Source organism: Muntiacus reevesi, chromosome X, assembly GCF_963930625.1.
Source record: "Muntiacus reevesi chromosome X, mMunRee1.1, whole genome shotgun sequence".
Taxonomy (NCBI): Eukaryota; Metazoa; Chordata; class Mammalia; order Artiodactyla; family Cervidae; genus Muntiacus; species Muntiacus reevesi.
The window spans coordinates 56,005,492-56,022,709 of NC_089271.1; the positions used below are offsets into that span (position 1 = coordinate 56,005,492).

The 17,218-nt window shown below is 39.6% G+C and overlaps 1 protein-coding gene across 1 annotated transcript in view; it reads right to left on the reverse strand.

The window, feature by feature from the left end:
* RP2 (RP2 activator of ARL3 GTPase) overlaps nucleotides 1-16,981 on the reverse strand; it is a 53,412-nt gene extending 36,431 nt beyond the window's left edge. Inside the window, exon 1 of the mRNA XM_065916387.1 lies at nucleotides 16,699-16,981. Coding sequence (XP_065772459.1) covers nucleotides 16,699-16,800 — 102 coding nt within the window. The 5' untranslated portion in view covers nucleotides 16,801-16,981. The remainder of the gene's footprint in view (nucleotides 1-16,698) is intronic.
* Between the last annotated feature and the right edge of the window lie 237 nt (nucleotides 16,982-17,218).

The following is a 17,218-nucleotide window of genomic DNA, read 5'->3' on the forward strand; positions in this document are numbered from 1 at the left end:
TCCGGTGGCCAAAATACTGGAACTTCAACTTCAGCATCAGTCCTTCCAAGGAATATTCAGGACTGATTTCCTTTAGCATTGACTGGTTTGATCTCCTTGCAGTTCGAGGAAATCTCAAGAGTCTTCTCCAACACCACAGTTCAAAAGCATCAATTCCTTGGACAGCCTTCTTTACTGTCCAACTTTCACATGCATACATGACTACCAGAAAATCCATAGCTTTGACTAGACAGACCACTGTTGGCAAAGTAATGTCTCCGCTTTTTACTATGCTATCTAGTTTGGTCACAGCTTTTCTTCCAAGGAGCATCTGTCTTTTAATATCATGGCTGCAGTCAACATCTGCAGTGATTTGGGAGTCCAAGAAAATAAAGCCTGTCACTGTTTTCATTGTTTCCCAATCTATTTGCCAAGAAGTGATGGGACTGAATGCCATGATCTTAGTTTTTTGAATGCGGACTTTCAAGCCAGCTTCACTCTACTCTTTGACCTTCATCAACAGGCTCTTTAGTTCCTCGTCACTTTCTGCCATAAGGGGGGTGTCATCTGCATATCTGAGGTTATTGATATTTTTCCAGGCAATCTTGACTCCAGCTTGTGCTTCATCCAGCCTGGCATTTCCCATGATGTAATCTGCATACAAGTTAAATAAGCAGGGTGACAATATACAGCATTGACGTACTTCTTTCCCAATTTGGAACTAGTCCATTTTTCCCAGTCTTGTTCTAACTGCTGCTTCTTGACCTGCATGCAGGTTTCTCAGGAAGCAGGTAAGGTGGTCTGGTATTCCCATCTCTTTAAGAATTTCCCAGAGTTTGTAGTGATCAACACAGTCAAAGGATTTAGCATAGTCAATGAAGCAGAAGTAGATGTTATTCTGGAATTCTCTTGCTTTTTCTATGATCCAAAGGATGTTGGAAATTTGATCTCTGGTTTCTCTGTCTTTTCTAAATCCAGCTTGAACATCTGGAAATTTTCAGTTCATGTACTGTTGAAGCCTGGTTTGGAGAATTTTGAGCATTACTTTGCTAGTGTGTGAAATGAGTGCAATTGTGTCGTAGTTTGAACAATCTTTGGCACTGCCTTTCCTTGTAACAGGAATGAAAACTGACCTTTTCCAGTCCTGTGGCCACTGTTGAGTTTTCCAAATTTGCTGGCATAATAAATGCAGCACTTTCACAGCATCATCTTTCAGGATTTGAATAGCTCAGCTGGAATTCCATCACTTTCACTAGCTTTGTTCATTCTGATGCTTCCTAAGGTCAATTTGACTTCACATTCCAGGATGTCTGGCACTAGGTTGGTGATAACACCATCATGGTTATCTGGGTCATGAAGATTTTTTTGGTATAGTTCTGTGTATTCTTGCCACCTCTTCTGAATATCTTCTGCTTCTGTTAGGTCCATATCATTTCTGTCCTTTACTGTGCCCATCTTTGCATGAAATGTGCCCTTGGTATCTCTAATTTTCTTGAAGAGATTGCTAGTCTTCCCCATTCTATTGTTTTCCTCTATTTGTTTGCATTGATCATAGAGGAAGGCTTTCTTATCTCTCCTTGCTATTCTTTGGAACTCTGCAGATGGATATATCTTCCCTTCCCTTTCTCCTTTGCCTTTTACTTCTCTTCTTTTCTCAGTTATTTGTAAGACCTTCTCAGACAACCATTTTGCCTTTTTCCACTTATTTTTCTTGGGGATGGTTTTGATCACCACCTCTTGTACAATGTTACAAATCTCCACTCATAGTTCTTCAGACATTCTGTCTATCTGATCTAATTACTTGAATCTATTTGTCACTTTAACTGTATAACTGAAAGGGATTTGATTTAGGTCGTACCTGAATGGCCTAGTGGTGTTCCCTACTTTCTTCCATTTAAGTCTGAATTCTTCACTAAGGAGTTCATGATCTGAGCCACAGTCAGCTCCCAGTCTTGTTTTTGATGACTGTATAGAGCTTCTCCATCTTTGGCTGCAAAGAAAATAATCGATCTGATTTCAGTATTGACCATCTAGTGATGTCCATGTGGAGAGTCATCTCTTGTGTTGGAAAAAGGTGTTTGCTATGATCAGTGCGTTCTCTTGGCAAAATTGTTAGCCTTTGCCATACTTCATTTTGTATTTCAGGGCCAAACTTGCCTGTTACTCCAGATATCTCTTGACTTCCTACTTTTGTATCCCAGTCCCCTATGATGAAAAAGACATCTTATTTTGGTGTTAGTTCTAGAAGGTCTCGTAGGTCTTCATAGAATCATTCAACTTCAACTTCTTCGGCATTAGTGGCTGGGGCATAGACTTGAATTACTGTGATATTGAATGGTTTGCCTTAGAGATGAATAAAGATCATTCTGTCATTTTTGAGATTGCATCCAAGTACTGAATTTTGGGTTCCAGAAAAACAACTACTTCTGCTTCATTGACTATTCTAAAGCCTTTGACTGTGTGGATCACAACAAACTGTGGGAAATTCTTCATGAGATGGGAATACCAGACCACCTCACCTGCCTCCTGAGAAATCTGTATGCAAGTCAAGAAGCAACAGTTAGAACATGGACATGGAACAATGGACTAGTTCCAAATCAGGAAAGGAGTATGTCAAGTCTGTATATTGTCACCCTGCTTATTTAACTTGTATGTGGAATACCTCTATAGAAATGCCAGGCTGGATGAAGCATAAGCTGGAATCAGGATTGCAGGGAGAAATATCAATAATTTTTCAGGTATGTAGATAACACCACCCTTATGGCAGTAGAGGAACTAAAGAGCTTCTTGATGAAAGTGAAAGAGGAGAATGAAAAAGCTGACTTAAAACTCAACATTCAAACAATGAAGGTCATAGCATACAGTCCCATCACTTCAAGGCAAATAGATGGGGAAACAATGGAAACAGTGACAGACTTTATTTTCTTGGGTCCCAAATCACTGCAGATGGTGACTGAAGCCATGAAATTAAAAGACACTTGCTCTTTGGAAGAAAAGGTATGACCAACCTAGACAGGATAGTAAAAAGCAGAGAGATTACTTTGCCAACAAAGGTCCATCTAGTCAAAGCTATGGTTTTTCCAGTAGTCACATATGGATGTGAGTTGGATCATAAAGAAAGCTGAGAGCCAAAGAATTGATGCTTTTGAACTGTGGTGTTGGAGAAGACTCTTGAGAGTCCTTTGGACTGCAAGGAGATCAAACCAGTCTATCCTAAAGGAAATCAGTCCTGAATATTCCTTGGAAGGACTGATGCTGAAGTTGAAGCTCCAATATTTTGGCGACCTGATGCGAAGAACTGACTCATTGGAAAAGACCTTGATGCTGGGAAAGATTGAAAGCAGGAGGAGAAGGGGACAGAAGAGGATGAGATAGTTGGATGGCATCACTGACTTGATGGACATGAGTTTGAGCAAGTTCTGGGAGTTGGTGATGGACAGGGAAGCCTGGCGTGTTGTAGACTGTGGGATCACAAAGAGTTGGACACGACTGAGCAACTGAACTGAACTGAACTGCATTTTGGACTCTTTTGTTGACTATGAAGACTAGTCCATTTCTTCTATGGAATTCTTGCCCAGAGTAGTTCATATAATGGTCATCTGAATTAAATTTGCCCATCCCAATCCATTTTTGTTCACTGATTCCTAAGATGTCAATGTTTACTCTTGCCATCTCCTATTTGACCACTTCCAATTTATCTTGATTCATGGATATAATGTTCCAGGTTCCCATGGAATATTGTTCTTTACAGCACTGGAGTTTACTTTCACCACCAGACACATCCACAACTGGGCATTGTTTCTATTTTGGCTCGGGCTCTTCATTCCTTCTGGTTATTTCTCCACTCTTTTCCAATAGCACATTGGGCACCTATTAACCTGGGGAGTTCTTTTTTCAGTGTCATATCTCTTTGCCTTTTCATACTGTTCATGGGGTTCTCAAGGCAAGAATGCTGAAGTTGTTTGCCATTCCCTTCTCCAGTGGGCCACATTTTGTCAGAACTCTCCACTACGACCCTTCCATCTTGGGTGACCCTGCACGGCATGGCTCATAGTTTCACTGAGTTAGGGAAATGCAAATTAAGCCACAATGAAATACCACTACACTCTTATTAGAATGGCTATTTTTTTTTAAAATTGACCTTACCAAGTATTGGTGAGGATGCAGAGAAACTAGATTTCTCATACATTACTCACACGAATATAAAATAATAGAGCCACTTTAGAAAAGGTTTTAGCAGTTTCTTAGAAAGCTTAATATACAATTTCCATATGATCAGAAATCTCATTCCTAGGTATTCACTCAATTGAAATGAAAGCTTACTTCTGTTCAAAAACCTGTATGCAAATATTTCAGGTAACTTTATTTATAATTACCAGAATTTGTAAACAACCCAAATGTCCTTCAAGTGGTGAATGGATGCGTGGTACATTTATAACATGGACTACGACTCAGCAATAAAAAGGAACTGATACATGCAATAACATGGATAAATCTTAAAGGTATCATGCTAACTGAAAGAAGCCAGATTCAAAGTGTTATCTACTACATGATACCACTTTATAGGACATTCTCAAAAAGATAAAACTACAGGGATAAAAAAACTGATCAGAGAGACTGTGGTGCTGCAAAGGGTATGAAGTCTACTCTTTCATTTTATAAATGAGGAACCTGGAGCAAGGACGTCCTCCAAGGCATGCAGCTGGACTGGAGGCATAAACTATGTGACCCCCAGTACATTCCTGCTTGCAGAATGACAATCTGGAGTCAAGGTTGGAAACAGAAGTCTTACCAGGACTTTCCTGAAATGAGGCTCTGAGGCTCCAACCTGGACAGGTGGAGCTTGCAGGACTGACTTGGGGACCCAGATGGGAGTGGTTGCAGTGCTGTGTGTTGCAAAGCAAGTGGTGGAGATGCACATCTAGATGCACGTCTGGAGATACCAACTTGGTGGGGCTGTGGGGACACCTTTTTTGAATTCTGGTCCCACAACTGAAGATCCCCCATTCTTCTTGGAGATTAAGCCCTGAGCTTTTAGAGTGGGACCACTGACTCCAAGACCCTAGACTATCAGAGAACTAACCCTAGGGAGTATCCAATAGTGAGAACTCACACAGAGGAAACCACTTGGTAAACCACTTGAAAAGACCCAGTATCACCCAACCACCAGTAGCACCCTGTGTTTACATCTCATCTAAATAACAAAACAAAACTACAAACCAAATCATCAGCAGACAGGATTACCACCTCACTCAGCCTTGCCCATCAGAGGAAAAACAAACAAACAAACAAACAAAAATTAAGCAAAAATCTCACCCTATAAGAAGCTTACACAAACCACTGGACCAAGCTTATGAGGGCAGAAACCAAAAGGAAGAAAGAATTCAGACTTGAAGCCTGGGAAAAGGAGACCTCAAACATAGTAAGTTTAAAAAAATAATAATGAAAAGGCAGAGAAATACTACACAAATGAAGGAACAAACTAGAAACACAGAAGTCCAAATAAATGAAGAGGAAATAGGTAGAATATCTGAAAAAGAATTCAGAGTAATGATAGTAAAGATGATAAAAACCCTTCAAAACAAAACAGAGAAAATGCAAGAATCAACTAAGAAAGACATAGAAGAATTAAAGAATAAACATGTGGAGACAAACAACACAATTACTGAAATTAAAAATACTCAAGAAGTAATCAATAGCAGAATATCTGAAGCAGAAGAATGAATCAGTGAGCAGGAAGATAAAATGGTGGAAATAACTTCTGAAGAGCAGAACAAAGTAAAAAGAATGAAAAGAACTGAGGATAGTCTCAGAGACCTCTGGGACAGTTTCAAACGCACCAACATTTGAATAATACGGGTCCCAGAAGAAGAGAAAAGGAAAGGGTATCAGAAAATTTTTGAAGAGATTATAGTTGTAAATTTTCCCAACATGGAAAAGGAAATAGTCAATCAAGTCCAAGAGGCACAAAGAGTCCCATACAGGATAAACCCAAGGAGAAACACGTTAAGATACACAATAATCAAAGTAACAAAGACTAAACACAAAGAAAGAATATTAAAAGCATCAAGGGAGAAGCAACAAGTAACATACAAGTGAAACTCCATAAGCTCAACGGCTGATCTTTCAGCAGAAACTCTGCAGGTCAGAGGGAATGGCAGATAAACTTAAAGTACTGAAAGGGAAAAATCTACAACCAAGATTACTGTACCCAGCAAGGATCTCATTCAAAATTGATGGAGAAATAAAAAGCTTTTCAGACAACCAAAAGTTAAGAGAATTCAGTACCACCAAACCAGCTTTGCAACAAGTCTTAAAAGGACTTATACAGTCAAGAAATACAACAGAAGAAAAAAGAGCTACAAAATCAACCCCAAACAATTAAGAAAGTCACAACAGGTACATATATATCAATAATTACTTTAAATGTAAATGGATTGAATGCTCCAACCAAGAGACACAGACTGGCTGAATGGATACAAAAATATCACACACACACACACACACACACACACACATATATATGCTGTCTACAAGAAACCCACTTCAGACCTCAAGACACATACAGACTGAAAATGAGAAGATGGAAAAATATATTCCATGCAAATGGGAAACAAAAGAAAGCTGTGGTAGCAATCTTCATATCAGACCAAATAGATCTTAAAATAAAGATTACAAGAGATAAGGAAGGACACTACCTAATGATCAAGGGATCAATCCAAGAGGAAGACATAACAATTGTAAATATCTATGCACCCAACATAGCAGCTCCTCAATACATAAGACAAACACTAACAGACATAAAAGGAGAAACTGTCAGTAACACAATAATAGTAGGAGATTTAAACACCCCACTCACACCAATGGAAAGATCACCAAAATAGAAAATTAATAAGGAAACACAAGTCTTAAATGATACATGAGATGAGATGGATCTCACTGACATCTTCAGGACATCCCATCTAAATGCAGAAGAATATGCCTTCTTCTCAAAAGCACATGAAACATTCTCCAGGATAGACCACATCTTGGGTCACAAATCAAATTTCAGTAAATTTAAGAAAATTGAAATCATATCAAGCATCTTCTGTGACCACAATGCTATGAGAGTAGATATCAATTACAAGGAAAAAAAAACTGTAAGAAACACAAGCACATGGAGATTAAACAGCACATTTCTGAATAACCAACAGGTTACTGAAGAAATCAAAAGGGAAATCAAAAAGTTTCTAGAAACAAATCACAATGAAACATGACAACTCAAAACCTATGGGATGCGAAAAAAGCACTTCTAAGAGGGAAATTTATAGCAATACAATTCTACCTCAAAAAACAAGAAAAACATGGAATAGACAACCTAACTTTACACCTAAAAGCAACTGGAAAAAGAAGAACAAAAACCCCCAAAATTAGTAAAAGGAAAGAAATCATAAAGATCCTAGAAGAAATAAGTGAAAAAGAAATGAAAGAAACAATAGTAAGGATTAATGAAACTAAAAGCTGGCTCTTTGAGAAGATAAACAAAATTGAAAAACCCTTAGCCAGACTCATCAAGAATAAAAGAGAAAAGAATCAAATTAACAAAATTAGAAATGAAAAAGGAGAGGTTACAACAGACAATGCAGAAATAAAAAGGATTATAAGACACTATTATGAACAACTATATGGCAATAAAATAGATAACCTGGAAGAAATGGACAGATTTATAGAAAAGTTCAATCTTCCAAGACTGAACCAGGAAGAAATAGAAATTATGAACAACTCAATTACAAGCACTGAAATTGAAGCTGTGATCAAAAATCTCCCAAAAAACAATAGCCCAGGACCAGATGGCATCACAAGAGAATTCTACCAAACACTGAGAGAAGAGCTAATGCCTATCCTTTTAAAATGCTTTCAAAAAAATTGCAGAGGAAGAAACATTTCCAAACTCATTCTACGAGGCAACCATCACCCTGATACTAAAACCAGACAAAGACAACACAAAAAAGAAAACTACAGGCCAATATCACTGATGAACATGGATGTAAACATCCTCAACAAAATTTTAGCAAACAGAATTCAGCAACACATCAAAAAACACACACACCATAATCAAGCTGGGTTTATTCCAGGAATACAAGGATTCTTTAATATATGCAAATCAATCAATGTGATACACCATATTAACAAATTGAAAGATAAAAACCATATGATCATTTCAATAGATGCAGAAAAAGCCTTTGAAAAAACTCAGCACCCATTTATGATTAAAACTCTTCAAAAAATGGGTATAGAAGGAATCTACCTCTACATAGTAAAGGCTATATATGATAAGCCTACAGCAAATATTATTCTCAATGGTGAAAAACTGAAAGCATTCCCCATAAAATCAGGAACAAGACAAGGGTGTCCACTTTCATCACTATTATTCAACATAGTTCTGGAAGTTTTAGCTACAGCAACCAGAAGAAAAAGAAACAAAAGGGATCCAGATCAGAAAAGAAGTAAAGCTTTCACTGTTTGCAGATGACATAATACTGTACATAGAAAACCCTAAAGATAGTATCAAAATATTACTAGAGCTAATCTGTGAATTTAGCAAAGTTGCAGGATACAAAATCAATACACAGAAATCACTTGCATTTCTATATACTAACAATGAAAAATCAGAAAGAGAAATTAAGGAGTCAATCCCATTCACCATTGCAACAAATAGAATTAAAAATCTAGGAATAAACTTACCTAAGCAGACAAAAGGGCTGTACACAGAAAGTTATGAGACACTGATGAAAGAAATCAAAGATGATATAAACAGATGGAGAGATATTCCATGCTCCTGGGTAGTAAGAATCAATATTTATTTGAAATATGAAATCAATATTTCATCTATTTCTGCTTTATTGACTACACCAAAGCCTTCGACTGTGTGGATCACAATAAACTGTGGAAAATTCTGAAAGAGATGGGAATACCAGACCACCTGACCTGCCTCTTGAGAAACCTGTATGCAGGTCAGGAAGCAACAGTTAGAACTGGACATGGAACAACAGACTGGTTCCAAATAGGAAAAGGAGTATGTCAAGGCGGTATATTGTCACCCTGTTTATTTAACTTATATGCTGAGTACATCATGAGAAACGCTGGGCTGGAAGAAGCACAAGCTGGAATTAAGATAGCCGGGAGAAATATCAATAACCTCAGATATGCAGATGACACCACCCTTATGGCAGAGAGTGAAGAGGAACTAAAAAGCCTCTTGATGAAAGTGAAAGAGGAGAGTGAAAAAGTTGACTTAAAGCTTAACATTCAGAAAACTAAGATCATGGCATCTGGTCCCATCACCTCATGGGAAATAGATGGGGAGACAGTGGAAAATCACTGTGGATGGTGATTCCAGCCATGAAATTAAAAGACGCTTACTCCTTGGAAGGAAAGTTATGACCAACCTAGATAGCATATTAAAAAGTAGAGACATTACTTTGCTAACAAAGGTCCGTCTGGTCAAGGCTATGGTTTTTCCAGTGGTCATGTATGGATGTGAGAGTGGGACTGTGAAGAAAGCTGAGCGCCAAAAAATTGATGCTTTCGAACTGTGGTGTTGGAGAAGACTCTTGAGAGTCCCTTGGAGTGCAAGGAGATCCAACCAGTCCATCCTAAAGGAGATCAGTCCTGGGTGTTCATTGGAAGGACTGATGCTGAAGCTGAAACTCCAGTACTTTGGCCATCTCATGCAAAGAGTTGACTCATTGGAAAAGACCCTGATGCTGCGAGGGATTGGGGGCAGGAGGAGGAGGGGTTGACAGAGGATGAGATGGCTGGATGGCATCACCGACTCGATGGACATGAGTTTGAGTAAACTCTGGGAGTTGGTAATGGACAGGGAGGCCTGGCGTGCTGCAATTCATGGGGTCACAAAGAGTCGGACATGACTGAGTGACTGAACTGAACTGAACTGAAGAATCAATATTATGAAAATGACTATACTACCAAACACAAACTATAGACTCAATGTGATCCCTATGAAATTACCAACAGCAATTTTCACAGAACTAGAGCAAAAAATTTCACAATTCATATGGAAACACAAACGACCCTGGATAGCCAAAGCAGTCTTGAGAAAGAAGAATGGAGCTGGAGGAATGAATCTTCTTGACTTCAGGTTATTCTACAAAACTACAGTCATCAAGACAGTAAGGTACTGGCACACACAAAAAAGAAATATGTGCCAATGGAACAAGATAGAAAGTCCAGAAATAAACCCATGCACCTATGGGTACCTTATTTTTGACAAAGGAGGCAAGAATATACAATGGGACAAAGACAGCTTCTTCAATAAATGGTGCTGGGAAATCTAGACAGCTACATGTAAAAGAATGAAATTAGAACACTCCCTAACACCATACACAAAGATAAACTCAAACTGGATTAAAGATCTAAATGTAAGACCAGAAACTATAAAACTCTGAGGAAAACAGGCAGAATACTCAATGACATAAATCAAAGCAAGATCCTCTGTGACCCACCTCCTAGAGTAATGGAAATAAAAACAAAAGTAAACAATTGGGACCTGATTAAACTTAAAAGCTTTTGCACAGCAAAAGGGAACTATAAGCAAGGTGAGAGAAAACCCTCAGAATAGGAGAAAATAATAGCAAATGAAACAACTGACAAAGGATTAATTTCCAAAATATACAAGCAGCTCATACAACTCAATACCAGGAAAACAAACAACCCAATCAAAAAGTGGGGGAAAGGCCTAAAAAGACATTTCTCCAATGAAGACATACAGATGGCTAGCACATGAAAAGATGCTTAACATCGCTCGTCATTCAGTTCAGTTCAGTTCAGTTCACTTGCTCAGTCGCGTCTGACTCTTTGCGACCCCATGAATAGCAGCACGCCAGGCCTCCTTGTCCATCACCAACTCCTGGAGTTTACCCAAACTCATGCCCATCGAGTCGGTGATGCCATCCAGCCATCTCATCCTCTGTTGCCCCCTCCTCCTCCTACCCCCAATCCCTCGCAGCATCAGGGTCTTTTCCAATGAGTCAACTCTTCGCATGAGATGGCCAAAGTATTGGAGTTTCAGCTTCAGCATCAGTCCTTCCAATGAACACCCAGGATTGATCTCCTTTAGGATGGACTGGTTGGATCTCCTTGCACTCCAAGGGACTCTCAAGAGTCTTCTCCAACACCACAGTTCGAAAGCATCAATTTTTTGGCGCTCAGCTTTCTTCACAGTCCCACTCTCATATCCATACATGACCACTGGAAAAACCATAGCCTTGACCAGACGGACCTTTGTTAGCAAAGTAATGTCTCTACTTTTTAATATGCTATCTAGGTTGGTCATAACTTTCCTTCCAAGGAGTAAGCGTCTTTTAATTTCATGGCTGTAATCACCATCCACAGTGATTTTGGAGCCCCCAAAAATAAAGTCTGACACTGTTTCCACTGTCTCCCCATCTGTTAGAGTAATGCAAATCAAAACTACAAGATATCACCTCACATCATTCAGAATGGCTATCATCAAAATGTTGACAAACAATAAATGCTGGAGAGGGTATGGAGAAAAGGGAATGCTCTTGCACTGTTGGTGGGAATGTAAATTGATACAGCTACTATGGAAGATGGTACAGATATTCCTTAAAACATTAGGAATAAAACTACCATATGACCCAGCAATCCCACTCCTAGGCATATACCTTGAGGAAATAAAAATTGAAAAAGACACATGTATCCCATTGTTCATTGCAGCACTATTTACAACAGCTAGAACATGGAAGGAACCTAGATGCTCATCAACAGATGAATGGATAAAGAAGTTTTGGCACATATACACAATGTAGTATTACTCAGCCATAAAAATAAACACATTTGAGTGAGTTCTGATGAGGTGGATGAACCTAGAACCTATTATACAGAGTGAAGTGAGTCAGAAAGTGAAAGATAAATATTGTATTCTAACACATATATATGGAATCTAGAAAAATGGTACTGAAGAATTTACTTGCAGGGGAGCAATGAAGAAACAGACATAGAGAATAGACTTATGGACATTGGGAGAGGGGAGAAGAGGGTGAGATGTATGGAAAGAGTAACATGGAAACTTACATTACCATATGTAAAATAGATAGCCAATGGGAATTTGCTGTATGGCTCAGGAAACTCAAACAGGGGCTCTGTATCAATCTAGAGGGGTGGGATGGGGTGGGAGATGGAAGGGAGGCTCAAAAGGGAGAGAATATATGTATACCTATGGCTGATTCATGTTGAGGTTTGACAGAAAACAACAAAATTCTCTAAAGCAATTATCCTTCAATAAAAAAAAACTGATCAGAGACTAGAGGCAGAGTTGACTACAAAAGGGCATGAGGAAATTTGGGGAAATGATCATACTATTCTAGTTATTTAGCTTATTTCCACTTTTTGGCCATTACAAACAATGTTGTTATGAATATTTGTGTATAAGCTTCTGTGTGGAAGTTATGTTTTAATTCCTCTTGGATATATACTTAGGAGTGGAATGTAATGGCCCAAAAGTGGAAACAAGCCAAATGTCTAACAAAATGGACAGTAAAATAAATAAAATTTATTTATAAATAAGATGAAACAAAATATCTACTCTATGTTAAGGTTATTCAGCAATAAAAAGGAATAAATTATTGACATATGCTATAGTATGGATGAATCTCAAAAACATGCTAAGTGAAAGTGTACAAAAGAACACATACTGCATGATTTCACTGATAAATGTCCCAAATAGACAAAATCTCTAGAGATTGAAAGTAAAATTATAGTTTCCAGGGGCTGGGGGGAGTAGGAAGTAACTACTTATGGATCTGGGTTTCTTTTGTGAGGGAGGAAGATGTTTAAAAATTATATCACAGTGATGGAAACAACTCTGTGAACTTGTTGTATGCCTATTAATTATATCTCAATAAAACTATTTTTAAATGTATAAAGAAAGAACTAGTTATTTCCGTTAAGTAACAACTTTATGTAAAGGATTTAAAACAAGTCGACAAGTTTGACATTTATCCCATCAAGAGAACCCCTCCCTTTGGATGTAGGCGACACCTGTGATTGCCTCAATAAACAATATGGCAGAGACTTCCCGGGCAGCCTAGTGGTTAGGACTCTGGGCAGGGGGCACAGGTTCCATCTCTGGTCTGATTGGGGAACTAAGATCCCAAATTGTACATGCTTCGAGGTATGGCCAAAAAAAAAAAAAATGGCAGAAGTAATGCTACATCACTTAAGAGAGCAGTTAGAAAAAGCCATGCAGCTTCTGCCAGTCTCGGGACACTCGCCTTTGGAACCCAGCCATCATGCTGTGGGGAAGCCCAGGCTACATGACGAGGCCCCTGGCCCTTAGCCCCAGCTGAGCTTCCAGCCAAAAGCCAGCATCAACTTGCCAGCCAGCTTTGTGATTAGGTCATATTGAAAGCAGATCCTCCATCCTCCAGTCAAGTTGCCGCGATTGATGACACACAGAGCAGACAGCCAACCAGGCTAAGCCCCACACAAATTGCAGAGTTGTGAGCAAAATAAGTACTTGCCATTATTCTGTGACATTTAGTTTTGGGGTAGTTTGGTAGGCAACCATGGATAACAGAATACTTTAGGTACTTAAGAGGTTAAAAACACCATCTACTCAAAAACAGCCCCCTACTCAATGCAGATACTTCTTTCCAGTAAATCACCAGCCAACCCCTATGTGAATGTTCTGACCAACATGAAGATTGGTTCTTCACAAAGCCACCCCTTCTGGTGGTGAACAACTCTTGAGTTATGATCTGCTTTGTGTTAAGATTGGTTCTGCCTGTCCGAGTTCTGTCCTCAGAGGTAGCCAGTACTGTCTAACCTCTCTTCCTCAGGACAGGTCTTTACCGTACTAAACAGTAGATAAATCTTTGCCAGGTTTCATTCTATAGCTGAGAAAACTGAGCAGATATAATATGTATTGTCCATGCTCAAAATCACAACTTTCATACCTATGCCACCATTTCTATCATCTAGGAAGAGAATGGTATAAGTAACTAGAAAATGAAAGCTATTTTTTCTGTACTACTCATCCTTTCTTTGTACTTAAATATTTCCTGTTTTAATCTAAAAATGCCAGTTAGCTCTTCAAAGGCAGGGAAAATAATTCTTGTCATTGTGAGTTTTCGTTGGTGTTTGAGGACATATACTGAATAATTTGCCTAGCTATGGGAAGCAGCATACAGATAACAAGGATGCAAGCATTTCTTTCCAAATGATTTAAACACAGATCTTACAATCCAAAAATACTTTTCATCTTATCAATGTAGTAACTGTATGATAAGTTTTTTTCTTTTTCAAAGTCAGCAACAGAAAATGAGTTTTTACACTGTTGATTACAGTAAATCAGTTGTCATGACAACACTTAAGTCCCCAAACATTCTTTCTAATTGAGACAATTTCTTCTAGCTTCAGTCCCCTAAGACCGACTCAATTACACAACTCAAAATCCAAACCCCTGAGGGTGCCTCTCAATAAGGATACTGATTACACAACCTAAGGAAAAGTCTAAACACCACTTTTCCAAGTTGCAAGGAAACTTTTCAGGCAATGCACTTTGTTTTTACAGCTAAATCTCACAAGTTGAATGGTAATTGTCTGATGTAACTTTAAAATTGTTTATATTTCATGATCACATCACAGAGATCTAAACTTTTAATACAAACCATTCTGTTAATATACCTTCAATATATCTCATTCATGTTCTCTGGGCTGCATTTACACCCTGTTTCAAGATACAATTAAAATCTTCTAGGAGCAAGCAAGACCATGCTAAACTTAATAAAAGTATCACTGGATTAATATAGAACATGCACACTACCAATATCAAGCTCATGAGTTAAGGAGCAGGAAAAAACCTTTAAAATCATATAAAACTTAGCAGGTCATCATAAATTAGAGGTGCCCAAGAATGAATTCTTAGTAATTCCAGAAGAACAAAAAATTCCAAGTCCTCGGGGCTGGTGCACTGGGAAGACCCAGAGGGATGGGATGGGGAGGGAGGTGGAAGGGGGGATGGGGATGGGGAACACATGTAAATCCATGGCTGATTCATGTCAATGTATGGCAAAAACCACTACAATATTGTAAAGTAATTAGCCTCCAACTAATAAAAATTAATGAAACAACAACAACAACAGCAAATTCCAAAAAGAAAAAGCAATGTTGGGAAATGTGGTATCTCCATTCTCTCAAAATGTAAGCTGGTAATTCTCTAACAGTATAAAAGATTTTTAAAAGGGCTTGCTTTCAGACAGAAAGTATAGTACTTTCCACTCCTATGTTATAAAATGCGGCTATTCCGATGGAAATTTGCTATATGGCTCAGGGAACTCAAACCCAGGCTCTGAAAGGACCTAGAGAGGGTGGGAAAGGGTGGGAGGTGGGAGGGAGGTTCAAGAGCGAGGGGACATATGTACACCTATGGCTAGTTCATGTTGATTATCGCAGAGAGCAAACTGATATGGTAAAACAATAATCAGTCAATTAAAAATAAATAAATATAATTTTTAAAATGCTGTTATCAAGTATGGATAAAATAGAATAAACCAATTATGCAACCCTGTGAGGCAGGGGCAGAAAGATGGGGCTGAGAAGTCTGTAAAAAGGCGTCCAATTTTTAAAATCTGACACTTGGAGAACCAAGTTTATGTGAATAAATTCTGCAGGGGACTGGAAATCATGTAGGATGGTCTATGAAAACAAATCATTAATAAGACATTTACTATAAAGCACTCATTGTAAAAGATATGTTTTATTAAGCAAGGAGTTGTATTAACTGTTCATAACACTCATTTAAAACTTTCTATCATTTTGTTTGGAAGAGAAAAAAATTAATGGATCTATCAAAGTATTTTTCTAAACATAAATGGAGAACTCTGTAGAAAGAGGAAGCATTATGAAATTTATGACTAAGTATGTCTTGTGTAAGACTGTAAAACTGTTCAAAGGTAGTGGACGTGTTCAAAGGTTTTTCGTTTCTGGCTATAAAGAAAAGTAAAAATAAGGGCATGTTCATTCATTCAACAGTAAAATACTGCCTAGCTTATGTTGTTTATTTTCACCTTACAGTCTTAACACACATTCCAAAGACTGACTTGATTTTCATTATTCCTTTCGGGTAATTGGAAGAGGAGGGAAAAGCAGGGCTGTATATGTCAAATGGTCCACTTCGTCATTGAGAAAATTCTGCAGTGGAATATATCAGGAAGCACCAGAGATTTACTGACTAGGGCAGACAAAAGAGAAAACAGCCACAGAAAGAACATAAGCCGCAAAAGAGATGAGATCAGTCCCAAGTGTAACTCGAGGACTGGACAAAACCCTGCTCGGCGCTGCAAGTGAAATGAGCAGACGTGATTTGGGGCATTGCAGGTTCTCCTTCCTTCTCTGGAGTCCATTCTCGGACAGGAGGGCAGGATGCAGAGAGGAGGGAAAGCCCGTAGTGTCCGACTGCCTGGACAATGAGCTCTAGGGCCCCATCCAGAGCTGCACCGCCCTCCTTGAAGCCTTCTCTAGCATTCAATTTCACGGCTCCCCCAAAAGTCATTCACTTCGACTTCAACAACTCTCGGGAGAGAGCACGCGCGCAAGAGAAGCAGCTGCTGGGCCCGCCCCCTTAGCGCTGCTGGCCGCGGGGGACCCTCGCCGAGCTGCTCAGCAGGACTGAGACCAGCCACTTAGGGACTCTACCTTCTCGCGCTGGTCCCAGCTGTACTGCTTCGGCTGCACTTCCTCGTCCTCCGGCTGCGACTCCTTCTCAGCCTTCCGCCTCTTGGAGAAGAAGCAGCCCATGGTCTTGGCCCGCAGGGTCTCACTGGCCGCTACTCCTCGCCGGCCCGCTGGCTCAGGCACCTCCTGGAGTTGTGATGTGAACCTCGGGTGCCCGGGCTCCGCAGTGGTCCGAATACTGCCCCGCGGAACCGCCCAGTAGCCCTCAGCCCAGGTTCGCCCGCCAGGCCCAACACCCCTTTTCTTTTTCCTCTCAGTTGTCCTGACGACCCACCGCAGCCAATGATAGCTCAGCGCTCGGGGAACCAATCAAAGTCTCGCGAGCAGCCCTGCGCGGCCTATGAAGAGAGGCCGACGCATGCACACAACCAATCTTCGCCGGGTTCCTGCGCCAGCCTCCAGGGGCTGGTCCGGCCGGCTTCGGTGCCCTTACAGCCGACCCAGCTCCCAACCTGTCCCGCTCCTCTTAGAACTCAACTGA